At 38.7% G+C, this 18,461-nt stretch overlaps 1 protein-coding gene across 7 annotated transcripts in view; it reads right to left on the reverse strand.

Annotated features, from left to right (window-relative positions):
• LOC122543943 (intersectin-2-like) overlaps positions 1-18,461 on the reverse strand; it is a 198,362-nt gene that overhangs the window by 77,256 nt on the left and 102,645 nt on the right. For 5 of the 7 annotated variants that reach the window (XM_087980028.1, XM_087980013.1, XM_087980002.1 and 2 more), the window contains 3 exons: positions 17,785-17,924; positions 12,370-12,450; positions 470-609 (listed from right to left, as the gene is read on the reverse strand). In XM_087980028.1, coding sequence (XP_087836154.1) covers positions 470-609; positions 12,370-12,450; positions 17,785-17,924 — 361 coding nt within the window. The remainder of the gene's footprint in view (positions 1-469; positions 610-12,369; positions 12,451-17,784; positions 17,925-18,461) is intronic. The other 2 variants (XM_087980024.1, XM_087980021.1) reach the window with 1 other exon arrangement.

The raw sequence follows: 18,461 nt of genomic DNA on the forward strand, positions 1-18,461 counted from the left end.
TCAATAATATGACACTTCTCATGAACTATGAAATTTCTTTCTGGACCAATAGCAACTTTCAGTTTGGAAACTCAGCAGAATTAGAATGAAATACAGACATTTCTTCTGGGAAGAGATGGAGTAAATTCATATTGGACTTCATCAAGCTCAGTTTCTGATAAGTCAATCATGAGGTAGCATCAATTGTAATTAATGTCTTAACTGGACAGACAAGTCGCCTAGGGTGGTATATAACCATAAGCAGCCACATTCAGGAAAACTCCAGCATGAGTCAAAACATCTTGCAATAATTTACAGCAATTCTATTTAAATTTATTTCACTCCGTCTTATTCTAGATCATTTTAGGTCTCCTAACTTTAAAAAGAAAGACATACACAATTCAGTGGATGCAAATACACTGTAGAATTTTCAGCTACAGTCATGGAAAAAAGTTCAATTATTAAGCAATAAAATAATGCACAAAATCACCTTATTGCTTCCTCCTCTTCCTTTTTTTTCTTTGCTTGATCTTCAGCTTTCTTTCTTTCAATTGCTCGAATTTTATCATCCTTGATTCGATAGAGCTGCTCCAGGGCAAACTGCTGTTTGCTGTAGCTTTCCCGCAGCTCCTGTTGGATGATGCAGAGCAACTTAGCTAACGCTGAAGATGCTTAAGTTTTGAAACTATTATTAACATAAATTAGTCCTAAGAGTGCAAATGGCACATGCATCTTACAACCACTACTGAGATGGAAATGCTGAATGTGCATAAGTTAAGACCCTGCACCCACTGCAGCCACCACTTGCTGTACACAGACTCAATTTTAAAAATAATAGAAACATTTCAATTTACTTCATTATCTGTACAAATGTAGTTAATGAATTTTCTATTTGGAAAGGTGCAATGTATTATTAATAAAGGAAACAATTTAATTAAACTGCACAGAAAATGAAACAGATCTCAAGTATATGATGAGGAAGGAAGAGTACTTTTAGATTTAGTATTTTCTAGTCAACATTCACTTCCATTGACAGTGGATTAGGACATATGAAGGTAAGAATTAGAATAAGGATAAGTAGTCATGTCATTGGACTAGCGGTGTGAAGCCTGATCAACAATCCAACAGATTTCACTTCATGATCAAAAATATGCAATGAAGTTGAGCTCACTTTAAAATCTGTAAGCCAGTTAAAATGGCCATGAAATTATTGGGATTGTCATTAAAACTTAACTTGCACATTGGTATACTTTAGAAAGGCCTACACATGATTCAAGCCCTAAACTACTGTGGTTGATATTTAAGTTTCCATTTCGTGATAACTAGAGATTGGTAATAAATGCCAGATTTGTCAGCAATGACCAATAAAAAATAAATTAGCTGAACATTTTCAAGGAAGCTATGCTGACAATGCCTGTGGATGCTGATCAACCTATCCCAACTTCCCATCATGTTCAAATTTAGTTAAAATTAAACTTGACAAAGTGAATGTAATTTGAAGTTTTTATATATAATGCCTTACAGAAGCTCTTTATGTTGAATCACAGTTTTATCTCAACAAACTACAACCATCCAAATAAGCTTAATTAAACTTTGTCAGAAATTGACATTAACTATTAAGATATATTATAAATTTATCGCAAGTGAAGCCTGTACCAATGTTCAGTTTTAATATATTTGTGAAAACTCAATCAGCATATTGAGATTGTGTGGCTCTAGGCTCGAGCTTGATTACAGATATGGAATGCAACATACATGCAAGTTCCAATTCTGCATGTTGAAAACAAAATATTCAAGTACCTATCAGCTATTCAAAAAAAGATAGTTTCAACACACTGCTCTCCAAATGTGTGGATGTGTTTGATAGTATTTAATACACTGTACACAATGGCGGCACGGTGGCACAGTGGTTAGCACTGCTGCCTCACAGCGCCAGAGACCAGCCTCAGGCGACTGTGTGTGTGGAGTTTGCACATTCTCCCCGTGTCTGCGTGGGTTTCCTCCGGGTGCTCTGGTTTCCTCCCACAGTCCAAAGATGTGCAGGTCAGGTGAATTGGCCATGCTAAATTGCCCGTAGTGTTAGGTAAGGGGTAAATGTAGGGGTATGGGTGGGTTACGCTTCGGCGGGTCGGTGTGAACTTGTTGGGCCGAAGGGCCTGTTTCCACACTGTAATGTAACCTAATCTAAATAATCTAAATCTAAACACTGAATGCAACCGTAATGGAGCAAGTTCAAGCCATTGATTAATCCTTGCTTCAGCATTGTTAACACGACCTTAATTTGGAAATAAATTATCTCCATCCTTTTTTGAGACATCAAACCATCAAAATAAAACCTCGCCAAGGATGGATGTGTCATTTCTGTATCTCTCTCCTGGCAAACAGTGTGCATTTTCACATAAGATGACTGAAGCTCCAGTGAGCATAATTTGCTAATGAAACATACTAAAAGTTGTAAATGTTGATCACTTATAGTCTTTATGTTATTCTTCTGAATTTTGTTTTGTATTTTGAACTGTACTTTTCAGTTCAAAGGACAATCAGATATTTGCAATCAGAAATCTTAGAATTATCCAGGTTTTGCAGTTTTAAAGATGAGATTGTTGGTCAAACAGCTAAAGTTCATGAATATCTTCAGGTCGTTCCTTTCACTCAAATTCATGAAAACACAAACCTCAAAATTACAGGGCCTACCAATATCACATACTTCCCAAATCTGAAAAGATCCTAGTTAACTATAGGTGAAAAGAAATCATGTAAAAGGACAGAATTCCAGGAAACTGGTTCAAGATGAAAAATTCTAATATTATACATATTTATCTTAGTTTTAACAGAAATTTGCCTTAGATGATTAATATCTAATCATGGAAAACAATCCACAATATGAAAGTTGCAAACATTTGTAGTAGTTGAAAATATAATTTATTTCTAAACTATAATACCAATTTAGAGTCTGGGAAAGTGGTGTATTATCAGTTGCTATTTTATGGTTAGATTATGGGGCGGTAATACATTATCGCTTTTAATCTTGACCTACTGCAATCTTTGAATGCAGTAGGTTTCTGTTCTGGTTCAAAAATTTTCAAAGACTAAATGAAGAATACAATTAATTTTTCTGGTGCAGTTTACCCAGCTTTTTGCAGAAATGTTCTAAAATGTTCTAAAGCCGTGTGCCAACAGCAAGTGATGGGAGAATGTTCAATGACCATCTTCTAATGGATAAACACTTTATTCAGCATGAAACTACTCCATACTTCACATTGTCATAGCAAACAATACAACGCAAGTCTCCATTGAAAAACTATGTTGGCCCCAATTTTCCCTTTGACATCTTGTTCCAAGGCACTTGCCTAGTTGCTGTTCAGCTAAAATTTTACAAAATTAGCAAGATTTTAATTGACTATGTTCAAATATTAATGCACATTCTACAAGTGGGAAAACACCTGGGTGGGGGGGGAGAAGAGTCCAGGGCAGTTGGCAACAGGACAAAACCTCAATCTTCTTCCACTTTTATTCAATGGCTTTTGCCAATAGGAAGTTAACACTACAGAAGAGGAGAATATTTAAAAATTACGATTTGCTCTTTTTTTTATCTCATAAGCTCATGAATAAAAACAAACAACCTGAAATCAAAAGAAAACAAGCTGAAATATCATCTTACTTTATGAAGGAATTCTATCTCCAATTTTCCCCTTGATTCAACTTTTAAAGCAGTGACGGTATGTCATGAAGAACTCTTCTACTAACAACTGAATGCTCCTCTCATCACTTCTTGAACCCATCCCAGATTCTCCAAGCCTGTCACATTATTAGAGTTAAATGGGAGGATGATGGAGGGAGAAAAGTTGATAAATCACCTCATCCACTCTCACATATTCCTTTGAAAATCTTCGTAATATTTTACAGGCAGGAATCCAGGAGCAACAGCTTTCCCTAACTCATGAAACAAAGTACTGGCTGCGCTGGGAAGGGTGAATGGGAAAGAGCCCTGGGATTATTTTCAGAATTGTCTCAATAAATACGGCAGTCTTTATTCCATTATTTGCTAGCAATATTGCCATTTTGGATTGCACTGTACTTGAATAAACTTTGCTGTCATAGAAGGAAAAATTGAAGCCAATGTGTAAATAATTCAATACAAGCAGATCAGCAAGAAAAAAACAAAATGATCTGAGATTAATGGGGTTATTAAATGGTAAAATAAAGATGGAAAGCATTAGTAAATCTGGCACTGAAAAATAGCAGCCAACAATGAAGTATGACTAAACACAGCACATGGTATGCAATGATGGACAACTGATGACTACTGAAATTGCAAAATATGGATTGTGTTTTACTGCTTACTGTCATTTTGTTAAAATACCACAGGCACTGCAACTCTAAAGAGGAAATAGCATAGAGGATAGCTATTGCATTCAAGAGGTACTGGAGATTGTTCAATAGTACTTACAGTCTTCACTTCAATTACAAGTGACTGATGCAGCATCATCACGATCAGGATCAGAGAAAGTTTGTAGTACACCCTATCCACATATTTAAAGACCTAACCACATAATTACATTAAAAGCACAAAATCAACGTGGGAGACAATTATGATCCTGACTGGTACAACCATTTTTAGAATTCACTGATCTGTTTTGCATTAGTTTGTTTCTAACTGTTGTGTATTTTTAATTTAATTGCCAGGTATCAGTGGATTAAAAAGCCATTTACCAATTTAAAATTGACATTTGGATAATTTTGTGTTATTTAACTATGCAACTAGGAACTGAAGTGAGATAGCACCTAACTCAGGTTTTCTTTTCTATAAAATTATACACTTTTTAAAAAAAACATGGCATGAGCTTTTTCTTAAGAAATGGAGTTGCATTTACTGAGCTTTTGGAGAGGCATACACATGGATGACTCTGGAGTGAGATTATTTTTTAGTCAGAGACTGAGAGCTGTATGCTGGTCTACTTGTTCAGCTAAGTAGTTGATTTTATTTTGGATTTATATTTCTTATTCCTTATTTTTTGCATGCTTAATGTTAACTCTTTGGGTAAAGCGGGGTAGTGTATTTTATATATAAGATGCTCATGTAAGCTGCTCCTTTTTTAAGATTAATGACTTTGAGGGGATACAAGAGACAAAGAGTTATATGGCTCGTAGATTTCAGGAAGTGATTACACAGCAGGATCAGTCAGATAGCTGAACGACGGTCAGGAAAGGTAAGAAGGTAGTTCCGAAGTCTCCTGTGGTTATTCCTCTCTGAAATTCAGGTTTGGGTATTGTGGAAAAGGATTGCTTCTCAGAGGAAAATGGAAGAGACAGTCAGATCTTGGGTACTAAGAATGAATCTTATGTTAGGCAGGGTTTGACAATACCTAAAAGAATAATGGTTATAGAGGACTCTTCTTTCAAGGGCACAGACAGGAGATTTGGCAGCAGTGAGCACAAATCTAGGATACTCTGTTGCTTTCCTGGTACCAGGATTAAGGACATCCCAAAACAATTAAAGCATATTGTTAAAATGGAGGATAAGAAACCAGAAATTATTGTACACATTGGTAGGAATGACATAGTTATATCAAAGATTAAGGCTTTACAGAGTGAACATAAGACTAAGAAAAAATAACTTCAAAAGTAGTAATATCTGGTTTACTCCTGGTTCCAAATTCAAACGAGGGAAAGAATAAAGGAGATAAATCAGTGGGTGAAGAGGTCGTGTAACATTCAGGGATTCAGTTTCTTGGATCATTGGGATCTCTTCTGGGACAGAAATCAGGGTCCCCAAAGGATGGGTTTCACCTGTACTGAAAAGGGATCAATATCCTAGTGGGGATATTTGCTAATTCTATTATGGGATACTGTAAACTATTACAGAGACAGGGTCGAGGGATCCTAAGTAGCAGAGTAAATCGAAAGAGAAATGAGAATGGTTTTTGAACCTGAAAAGATTAAGTTAATTAGAAAAGGTAGATAAGAGCAAGTCAGAGAATGAGGTAACTGAAGAATTAAACTGCATTTATTTCAATGCAGGGATCATATAGGCAAGGCTGATGAACTCAGGGCATGTTTGGGAACATGGGAGTGGGATGTCATAACTATTGCAAAAACTTGGCTGAGGGTTAGACAGGCCTGGCAACTCAATGTTCCAGGTTTCTGATGCTATAGGAAGGACAGAAAGGGAGGCAAAAGAGGAGGAGTGGTGTTTTACTGCTGTAACTAAAGAAGTTTTTTTGAAAAATCATCCAGTGGAAATATGTGGGTTGAAATTTGAAATAAAAATGGAATGATCACCTTGATGGGATTGTACTAAAGACCGTTCCCCCTCCCACCACCACCAAGTCAGAGGGAAGTTGAGAAATAAATATGTAGAGATATTTCAGATATATATAACAATAATAAAGTTATAATAGTAGGTGATTTTACTTTTCCAAACATGGATTGGGACTAGGAGAAAGTGAGGACTGCAGATGCTGGGGATCACAGCTTAAAAATGTGTTGCTGGAAAAGCGCAGCAGGTCAGGCAGCATCAGGACTACTATAGTGTTAAAAGCTTGGATGGTGAGCAATTTGTTAAGGCATTCAAGAACATTTTCTTTATTAATATGTAAACGTTCCTGCAAGAGAAGGAGCAACGCTTGATCTTCTCTTGGGTAATAAAACAGAGCAAGTGACTAAGGATCACTTTGGGTGCAATGATCAGAATTCTATTTGTTTCAAATAATTATGAAAAAGGATACAGCTTCCATAAAAATTAAAGCTTTTAATTCAAGTAGGGCAAATATTAATGGTATGAGACAAGAACTTACAAAAATTAATTGAAGTACGCTGTACACAGATAAAGGGATGTCCGGTAAGAATGAGGCTTTCAAACGTGTGGTAACGAGAGCTCAGAGTCATTAAGTTCTTATTAGAGTGAAAGGTAAGGCTGTGTAGGATTAGAGAACATCGATGAATAAAAATATTGGAGGTTCTAGTCAAGAATAAGGAAGAATCATACTAGATATTAACAACTGGGTTCAAATAAATCTCTTGAATAGTACAAAGAATGCAGGGCACTCTTTAAAAGGAGATCAGGAAGGCAAAGGTAAATAAGGTTAAGGATTAAATAGATTCTACAAGTACATTAAGAGCAAACGGCAGCCAGAGAGAGAGGGTAGGGCCCCCTAAAGATCATAGAGGTCATCTTTATGTTAAACATCAGGAGAATGGGAAAGATATTAAATGAATATTTCACATCAGTTTTTACAGTGGAGAAAGAAAAGCTAGACAACTCAGTAAAATTAATATTAGCATTTTGAAAACAGTCCATATTACAGAAGAGAAGGTGCTGGAGGTCTGAGAAAATATAAAGGTGGATAAATCTCCAGGACCTGATCTACTGTTACCCCGGTTTTGAGGGAAGATGGGGAGGAAGTTGAAATATTCGTACCATCCATAAACACAAGTGAGGTGCTGAATGACTGGAAAGTGGCTAATGTTGTGTCTTGTTTCACAAATGGCTGTAAGGAGAAGCCTAGGAACCATAGACCCAAGCATCTGACTTCGGTAATGGTTAAGTCGTCAGAAATAAATCTGAAAGATAGGATTTTTATGCATTTGGAGAGACAAGAAATGATTAGGGACAGTCAACATGGTTTTGTGCAAGATAAATAGTCTTGATTGAGTTTTTTGAGGAAGTAACCAAGAGTAGTAGTGAGGGCAGAGCAGTAGACATTACTAAAGCCAGGTAGAGTCATAGAGTAATAGAGATATATATCATGGAAAAAAGACACTTCCATCCAACCCATCCATGCTAACCAAATATCCCAACCCAATCTAGTCCCACCTGCCAGCATCTGGCCCATATCCCTCCAAACCCTTCCTATTCATATACTCACCCAGATGCCTTTTAAATATTGCAATTGTACCAGCCTCCACCACTTCCTCTGGCAGCTCATTCCATACTCATAGCACCCACTGCATGAAAAAGTTGCTCCTTGGGTCTCTTTTAAATCTCTCCCCTCTCACCCTAAACCTATGCCCTCTAGTTCTGGACTCCCCCACCCCAGGGAAAGGGCTTTGTGTATTTATCCTAGCCATGCCCCTCATGATTTTGTAAACCTCTATAAGGTCACCTCTCAGCCTCCGATACTCCAGGGAAAACAGCCCTAGTCTATTCAACCTCTCCCTATAGCTCAAATCCTCCAACCCTGGCAACATCCTTGTAAATCTTTTCTGAACCCTTTCAAGTTTACAACATCATTCCTATAGGAAGGAGACCAGAACTGCATACAATATTCCAAAAGTGGCCTAACTAACGTCCTGTACCGTCGCAACATGATCTCCCAACTCGTGTACTCAATACTCTGACCAATAAAGGAAAGCATACCAAACACCTTCTTCACTATCCTATCTACCTGCGACTCCACTTTCAAGGAGCTATGAACCTGCACTTCAAGGTCTCTTTGTTCAGCAACACCCCCGAGGACCTTACCATTAAGTGTATAAGTCCTGCTAAGATTTGCTTTCCCAAAATGCAGAACCTCGCATTCATCTGAATTAAACTCCATCTACCACTTCTCAGCCCATTGGCCCATCTGATCAAGATCAAAATCTAAGGTAACCTCCTTCACTGTCCACGACACCTCTAATTTTGGTGTCATAAGCAAACATACTAACTATACCTCTAATGCTCTCATCCAAATCATTTATATAACTGACAAAAAGTAGAGGACCCAGCTCCAATCCATGTTGCACACCACTGGTCACAGGCCTCCAGTCTGAAAAATAACCCACCACCACCACCCTCTGTCTTCTACCTTTGAGCCAGTTCTGTATCCAAATGGAGAGTTCACCCTGTATTCCATGAGATCTAACCTTGCTCACCAGTCTCTCATGGGGAACCTTGCCAAACGCCTTACTGAAGTCTACATAGATCACATCGACCACTCTGCCCTCATCAACCCTCTTTGTTACTTCTTCAAGAAACTCAATCAAATTTGTGAGACATGATTTGCCACCCTTAAAGCCATGCTGACTATCCCTAATCGGTCCTTGCCTTTCTAAATACATGTACATCCTATCCCTCAGGATTCCCTCCAACAACTTGCCCACCACTGACTTCAGGCTCACCAGTCTATGGTTCCCTGGCTTGTTCTTACCACCTTTCTTAAACAATGGCACCATGTTAGCCAACCTCCAGTCTTCTGGCGCCTCACTTGTGACTATCAATGATACAAATATCTCAGTAAGAGGTCCAGCAATCACTGAAATCTCCTTACAAATTTGTTTCTCAATTTCCCTCTGACTATTAGGGGGTCTATAATACAACCCCAGTAAGGTGACCATCCCTTTCTTATTTCTCAGTTCCACCGAAATAATTCCCTGGATGTATTTCCAGGAATATCCTCCTATGTACACCTGTAATGTTATCCCTAATTAAAAATGCCACTCTCCCTCCTCTCTTGCCTCCCTTTCTATCTTTCCAATAGCATTTGTATCCTGGAACATTAAGCTGTCAGTCCTGTCCATCTCTGAGCCATATTTCTGTAATTGCTACGATATCCCAGTCCCATGTTCCTAACCATGCCCTGATTTCATCTGCCTTCCCCGTTAGGCCTCTTGCATTGAAATAATTGCAGTTTAATTTATCAATGCTACCTTGTTCTCTGTTTTGTCCTTGCCTGCCCTGACTGTTTTGACTTGCCTTTGTTCTCAACTGTACCAGTCTCAGATTGAAATCTTTCCTCACTATCTCCCTGGGTCCCCTCCAACCTTCCTAGTTTAGATCCTCCTGAGCAGCTCTAGCAATCTCCCTGCCAGTACATTAGTCCCCTTACAATTTAGGTGCAATCTCTCCTTTTGTACAGGTCACTTCTACCCCAAAACAACTTCCAATGATCCAAAAATGTGAATCCTTCTCCAGTACACCAGCACCTCAGCTATGCATATGCCCTATCCTATTCCTGCCCTCACTAGCTTGTAGCATCAGGAGTAATCCAGATATTACTACTCTCGAGGACCTCCTTTTTAAATTCCTACCTAACTCTCTGTAATCTCTCTTCAGAATCTCAACCTTTTCCTTTCCTATGTCATTGGTTCCAATGTGTACAATGACTTTGTGCTGGCCCTTCTCCCCCTTGAGAACATTCTGAGATATCCTTGATCCTGGCACCAGGGAAGCAACATACCATTCTGATTTTTCGCTGCTGGCCACAGGTCTGTCTGTATCTCTGACTAGAGATTCCCCTAACACAATCGATCGCTTGGAACCAGACTTACCTCTCATTACACTGGAGCCAGTCTCAATACCAGAAACTTGTCTGTTTGTGCTACATTCCCCTGCAAATTCATCACCCCCTTCATTTTCCAAAACATCATACTTGTTTGAAATGGGGACAGCCACAGAAGACTCCTGCATTACCGACCTACCTCTCATACCTATCCTGGAATTAACCCATCTATGTGACTGTATCTGAGACCCCCCCGCGCCCCCCTCCAATAACTGTCATCTATCACATCCCCTAGCTCTTGTAAATTCCTCATTGCCTCTAACTGCCTCTCCAACTGATCCATTCGATCTGATAGGATTCACAATCAATGGCATTTATTGCAGATATAATCTTCAGTAACCTGTAAACTCTCCCTAAACTCCCACATCCTACAAGAACAGCATATCACTCGAAGGGCCATTTTTGTTTCTTTCAATCTACAGACCCAGAAAATAGCACTGACTTACTTCTCTACAAAATACTGCTCCAGGTTAAATTAATACTTATGGCTTATATTTTAAGTTTAATCAGGAGACATAGCTCAATAAAACATATATTCAAGAAAGAACCCACTCTACTCACTACTGCAAACTTATTTTAAGGCCGCTCTTAAAATCCACTTATCTGCTTCTGTGCTGTGACCTCGCCCAGACAGGTTCCTCCAAGATCAGTTGTGAATTTCACTGTTTTTAAAATTTCCCAGACACTCTCCGATGTCCAGCGATACATGAATTCAACAGCAAAAGGCACTAACTGCTAACTCTGTCAGTTGGCAATGTGGTTTTCTTTCTCTTTGTCTCTCTCTCTGTCCTCACCATGTGCTTCCTTTGTCTGTTCTTCTCCCTTTTAAAAGTGCTGTTGTTCTGACCTTTTTTCTCTCTAAAGTTCCAAAACAATGCAACAGCATATAAACAGTAATTGCTGCTCCTGGAATTCAAGGAAGTAACCTCCAACAGCTAAAACACTTCAAAAATGAGCAGCTGTTACAGCCAGAAATTTGAGTATAGAAGTTGGGGCATGATGTTGAGGTTGTACAGAGGTCACTTCTGGAGTACTGAGTCCAGTTCTGGTCCCTTTGTTATAGGGGAGAGATTATTAAGCTGGAGAGGTTTTAGCAGAGATTTACCAGGATGATGCTGAGAATGAAAGGTATGGGTTAAGGATAGGCTGGGACTTTGTTCACTGGATCAGAGAAGGTTGAGAGGAGACCTTATAGAGGTTAATAGGTCATGAGATGGATAGATAAGGCAGGTGTTGTTTCCCTAGGGTGGTGGACTTCAAGACAAGGGGGCATATTTTTAATGTGAGAGGAGAAAGATTTTTTAAAAAGTGGGTCAATTATTTTTCATTTTTTACAGAGAGTGTAGTTCGTATGTGCATTGAACTTCCTGAGGAAATGGTAGATGTAGGTACAGTTACAATGTTTAAAAGATACTTAGGTAAGTATATGAATAAAACATGTTTGGAGGGATATGGGTCAAGTGCAGGCAGGTGGGACTAGTTTAGTTTGGGAACATGGTTGGCATGAAGGTCTGTTTCCATGCTGTATGACTCTATAACTTACTTTATGTGGAACCATATAAAGATGACCACATTCTTGAGGCAAAAAGGCATATTTCTATGATTTAGCACATTTGAATTTAAATATTTGTTAATGTGGCTAAATTCACCCGTTAAACATTGCGTTTCTCAAAAGGAACAGCTACTACTGTGCAACAAATGTTCTGATTGCGGTATGCAATAGATCAGTGTATGCTTATTTTTTTTTAAATCATCATCTTTCCCAGAAACTAGGAAAAGCCCAAACCCACTAATATGTATGCCCCTTTATGTAAAATTGGAAAATATCACGTGTTATTTTATTATAAAAATAAATATTTTAATATATACGTTTTTCTAATCATGCAAGAATTTACAATGGAAAATGGGTGACACTGTGCTGAAGCTCTGTATGGCTACAATATCTTTACTGGTCAATTGATGGCTCTGCTTGTTAAATAAACAATGCCCTGAAAGATTTATTGGTGACTGCTCAAAATCTTGGTCCTGTGCACTGAGGATATATTGTCCATAAAGCAAAAAACAGTAAATGACAGAAACAGTAAGACATGAAAGCAGGAAGAGAATAAGATATTTTTCAGCAAATAACCTTCAATAAAAGGAACAAGCTGCTGAGACAGCCCAACAGAGAGAGAAGGCACTCAAGTACAAAGTCGTCCAATTTGTCACACTGTAAAATAACAAAGTTGGGAAATAAATAAACAAAAGATCTGTTTTTAACTGAATGCACAGAAACAATGTTGTGGCCAACAACAGAATATGCTTAAGAAGTGCATCATAAAAGAAAAGTAGGAGGGGGAAAAAAAATCAAATTTCTCGCAACTGGTCTGTGAATCTAATGTTGGATTTCCAACAGGACTCTGCCCCTTTAAATGTAACCAAATACATTAATTTAACAGATTAAGCAAGTTAATGCATGAGTAAATATATCAATAATTTCAACCATTGTCCTAATTTTCTCTGATTTCACCATAATTATCAATGATCAAGAAATCAAATAAGTTCACCAAGGGTTCAGGAAAGATTTACAAGGATGTTGCCAGGGTTGGCGGGCTTGAGCTATAGGAAGAGGTTGAATAGGCTAGGGCTATTTTCCCTGGAGCATTGAAGGCTGAGGGGTGACCTTATAGAGGTTTATAAAATCATGAGGAGCATGGATAAGATAAATAGACAAGGTCATTTCCCCCCAGGGTAGCGGAGTCCAAAACTAGAGGACACAGGTTTAAAGTGAGAGGGGAAAGATTTAAAGGCTGCCCTAAGGGGCAACCTTTTCACACAGTGGTGGTACATATAGGGAATGAGCTGCCATAGGAAGTGCTGGATACTGGTAGACTTCCAACATTTAAAAGGCATCAGGATGGATATATGAATAGGAAGGGTTTAGACAGATATGGACCACATACTGGCAAATGGGGCTAGTTTTATTTAGGATATCTGGACAGCACGGATGAGTCAGACTGAAGGGTCTGTTTCCATGCTGTACAGCTCTATGATTCTATGAGCTCCTATAAGTAGGAGTTTTACAATCAGGATATATATTCTTTTAATAGTAATTTTGAAAAGGTGAGTGAAATTCAGAGCAGACAAAGTCAGAGCTTTCTAACAGCCAACTGATCATTATCTGGTGCACTGTCCTTGGAAATACCTCTGCCAACCAAACAACATCGTCCACCTAGAAAGTATAAAAGTTATTTTCCCTTTATATTGATATTTATTGAGAATTGTCCAGATGAGTACATATGCAAAACTCAACAAACTGTATTTTTGTCAGCAATATTTGGAAAAAAATAGCTGCTTTAGGAATAATATCGAAAGAAAATTACAATACTGAAGTGAAACAGAAATGCCATTATAGTTGCAGGTAAGTCTTAAGAAAATGTTCAATCTGTCTGACCCATTTAGAATTTCACTGTTCTTCCCTTTTGAAGCGGATGAGTTTTTGTGTATCAGAATCCAATTCAACAGTCATGTTAATTCTCCCACTCCACCCTTATTCATTTTCTCTTTGATCCGAACAGTAGTGAATATGTGGATCCTTTCCCAATACTTTAAAAGGCTGGTCCAAGCCTATTTCTTCCCCATGCTGGTAGCTGTTTCTTTCAATGTCCTATATTTCTCTACAATTTTACTCCCAAGCTCCTGTAATCCGTGTCATTCCTCTACTCCATCATTCTTTGTTGCATCATTTTCCCTTTTAAGTTTGCCTTTATACTTCTCTGCTTTGTATTTAACTTGGCTACCCAATGATCTTATTCTGATTTTCTCATGTCTATTCACAGATGGCTACGTAGATTCAGAACAACCATTATAACCAGTCCTACTGGTTTAGTCTCCAATTATTCAGATTTCTAGAAGTGATTAAATATCACACCTGGTCATACTTGCAAAAACTTCCAAAATACCTTTCCATGGCTTCAGAAATCTACTCTAATTGCACAATAAGCACTTTATGATCATACAACATGCTGATATGAAGAGTTGCCCATAATTATTCTTTAACCTGCTGTTCAAATTGCAATGCAAGGACCTTACTGTTAGGGAAGCAGAAACATCAATAAATCCATTTCATTTTATTTCTTGTTTTTAATAGCTACACGCTTTTGATGTCTTCAAAGCTAATCAAGAGATCTTGTATTAATTTTAAAGTACATTCACCGGGAGCAGATGCTTTACTAGTGTAGAGTTACACAAAGATTTTTTTTGAAAGAAAGTATTTTTGTTGCCCATGCTCCAGTTGCCCATGTGGCTCATTCTAACCACAGTTCTGTTTTTCTGACGGAGAAGATATGTAAAGTATCCGACGCATGCATCGTAAAGTGACAACAGTGGGACAAGTCATGAAGATGGTCAAATGTATGAGGTTTGAAATACTAAATGTAATCACTGAAAAGTCAACATGGGAAAAGCAACCAGGCTCTCATCTTACGGACAAGTAGATAAAAGCATATTCTTCAGAATTTTAGCACAATTTATTCAAATATCAGTAACTTTGGATGTCTGTATTAGCAAAGATCATGTGCAAATTGATTGTATAACTGTATAATGGAACTGACTTGAACGGTAATACAGAAGGAGTAGAGGCATCAACTGCAAAGTGATCAGAAAAGGTACCAAGCAGCAGTCACATGCTTGTGGGAAAGGTCAGAAACAAAGTTATTCATCCCTTTATCGAGAACTAGCATTGGGAAGTTTGTGCAGGTTTCCTTCAGACATTCAAAGATCTTCTGAAAGTCAATTCAAAATTGACCTTGGAAAGGTTAGCAGATTCAGAGCTGAGCAGGTGATGGGAAAAGACATATCTAAAGTGAGGGAACATATTAAGGAAGAAGAATGCAAAACAAACAACCAACTAAGAGACAAACATGGAAATACTTATCCCACTTCAAACAGAATGCAACATTGAAAATGAAAATGAAAACAGAAATTGGTAGTGAGACTCAACAGGTGTGGCAGCATCTGTGGGGAGAAAACAGAGTTAGAGTTAATGGTTCAAGTCCAGTGACTCATCAGAACTGTTAGCAGTTAGGAAAAAGTGCCTCTTATACCGAAGACCAAGGTTTTTTTTTATGTGGGGGGTGGGGGCGGGGGAGGGGTGGTGGCATTTGTTCAGTGGAACTGGAACCCATTCAGATAGAGAGAGACTGGTATGAAAGGTGTAGGTAATCAAGGAAATAATGGAAGGAAGGCCTTAACCATCCCCATCCACCACCATCCTCCTCCTCTGCCTGGCTGAGCTCATCCTCGCTCTGACCAACTTTTTAATTCCTCTCGCCTTCTTCTGATCAAAGGTGTTGCCATGGGTACCCATATGAGCCCCAATTATACCTGTCTCTTTGCAGGTACGTGAACATTCCTTGCTGCAATCCTACCTGACCTCCCACCCACAACCCTTTCTCCAGTACATCACTGACATCAAGCGCTACTTCTCCCTCACATTCTGAACTGGAAATATTTATAAACTGTGTGTGTGCGCGTATATAGCGCTGAGGACTGTATACCTTTTCCCTGGGACCAATCACTCCCTACTGCTATGATCAATAGGACCCTTGGCTGTGATTGACCCATATCCCACAATCTGCCCTCCTCCCTTTCACAATGACGAGAGGATCCCCTGATCCTCACTTACTACTTTATGCATCCAAACGATTTTAAGCTGCCATTTCCATTACCTCCAAAGGGATGACATCATCAGACACCTAATCCCCTCCTGATGGCATTCTGCAGGGTCCATTCCCTCTGGGATGTTCAGGTCCACTCCTCCTTTATTGCTAAAATATCCTTAAATCTTCACGGCGCCTTCCCATGCAATGGCACAAGGTATAATACCTGCCCATTTATTTCCTGCCTCCAAGTCCCCAGACACACCTTCCAGCTGAAGGAGCACTTCACCTGCGCTGCATACAATCTAGTTTACTCTATTTGCTGCTCACATTGTGGTCTCCTCTCCATTGAGAAACAAAGCACAGACAAGATGACCACTCTGTAGAACACCTGCACTCTGTCTGCAAAAATGACACTGAGCTTCAAGTTGTTTGCCACTTCAACACACCACCATGTTCTCACGTCAACATCTGTGTTGCCGGCCTACTATAGTGTTCAAGTAAGCCTCAGTGCAAACTCCAAGAACGAATCTCATTTTCCACTTGGAGACCTTGCAGCCTTCAATATCAGGTTCAATAACCTTAGAGCCTGATTCAATCCTTCTATGTTTTTTACCCACTCCTACACTCAGTCCCATTATGGTATGGATTGCTTTTAGCACAGTCACCCATTCTCACCTACTCCTAGGCCCATTAGAATATTATATGGGTTGATTTCAATACAGTTCACCCATTATCTTCTCTTTTTGGTTCTTATTATTATTTATTCAGCTTTTCTTCTGTCCTGGCCATTATCTCCTTGTTTACCTTCTTCTTTCATCTCTCTCTAGCTCCATCGCCACTTCTCCACCACACCCACCTCACTTCATTTTGAGCATAAGTACATTTTCCCACCTAACAGTTCTCATGAAGAGTCACCACACTCGATAAATTAACTCTGTTTTCATCGCACAAATGCTGCCAGACTAGAATTTCTCCAGCAATTTCTGTTTTTGTTTCAGATCTCCATCATCTGCAGCTTTCATATTTTACTATTACAATAGAACATTTGTTCAGGGCTCCTTCAAGAGAACTTTTCAAAATGATTCTCTCTATCACAGGGTAGCCAAGCTAAGGCTCATAACAGTAAATGGGATTGTGAACCAAAATTTGGGGAGTGGCAAGCCATGGAGCCACGACAGAGTGAAAAGCTGCAAGGCAACTTTAACTGCTTGCAAATATTTGCAATTGCAGTTGTAGCCTAAATTATCAACCTGGAGGCCTGGCTCCTGATGAGTCAACAAAAAGGTTTCAGAAGCCCTGAGCTGGAACGAAACAGGTGATATATGTGTGGGGATACCACGATGAAAACAGAGTTAATTTCTTCTCTGAATGACATATCATCTTGATTTGAAATGTTATCACCATTTCTTCATATTGCTGCAAAAAGCAAAGGTCGGGCCTGCTTACCTAAAAATACTGAGGTACACCTATATCACGTAGACTGAAGCAGTTCAGATGGTAGCTCACAACCACCTTCTCAAGGACCGCTAGGGTGGGCAATAAGTGCTTGCCTAAAAGGAATTATAATAAGCTGGACCAATGGGTGGCTGATATCAGTACAAACAGCAGTGTCACTGGATCATACATCAGTGAAGCCCCCACTTTCAGTACTAACTCTGGCAAGTCAGTCAATCTCAGTTCGAATATTAAAATTCGTTGCAGTACACTTGGCCCGAGAGATAAAAAACTAAATTAAGTAATATTCCAGTTTTGATTGCAATCCAATGATTCAACATGAAACAGAACAGGGAGATATTTGTTCAAAAGGGCCAGTTTAAAAATCAAGAAATGGAACTGAAATTCAGAAACAGAGCAATATTTTTTCAGCTTATATAATATTGATGGTATTGTTTAGATATTACCTGTAATTGAGTATTAAAAGCATCCATTTCAGAAAGTTTGCTGGCTGTCTGTTTCTCTAGCTTATTCAGTTGTTGTCGAAGTTGTTCACAAGACTCTTTCTTTTCTGCATGATTCCGACTCAACAGCGTGAGACTCGTAGCTGAAGAACATAAATTTCATGAAATCTAGAAAGCTTGTAGAATGTATATCAGTTTTGTTTTAATTGTGTAAGATTTAGCGAGTAGCCACTATTATGTTTAAGGAAGGGGACGGTCACTAGACCAACAACCCAAGAGGTCCAGGCAATTGCTACAAGAAACATCTGCTAATGTGAAATAGCAAATTAGGTTAGGGATAAGTCAACAGAGATGCAGTGGCAGACATTTAAGGGGATATTTCAGAATATGCAATATTTATTTTTCAAAAAGAAAAAGTTAAAGAAGGTATCAAACTGAAAGAAAGAGAAAGTAATTGCGCAAACAGGCAGTAGGTCAGAACAATGGAGAGGATACAAAGAGTAGCAAAGAATGATTGAAAAGTTAATGAGTGGAGGAAAATTAGAGTATTTGAGAAAGCTAGCTTGAAATAGTTTTTGATTTCTTAAAAAAAGTAAGAGTTAAAATTCTTAAAAAGCAAAAGTTAACCAAGTGAGAATTGGTCCCATCAGCCACGCAAATTCCTCCTCACTAACTTACAT

Source organism: Chiloscyllium plagiosum, unplaced genomic scaffold (genome assembly GCF_037043375.1).
Source record: "Chiloscyllium plagiosum isolate Xiang-an unplaced genomic scaffold, Cpla_swu_hap1 HiC_scaffold_3, whole genome shotgun sequence".
NCBI lineage: Eukaryota > Metazoa > Chordata > Chondrichthyes > Orectolobiformes > Hemiscylliidae > Chiloscyllium > Chiloscyllium plagiosum.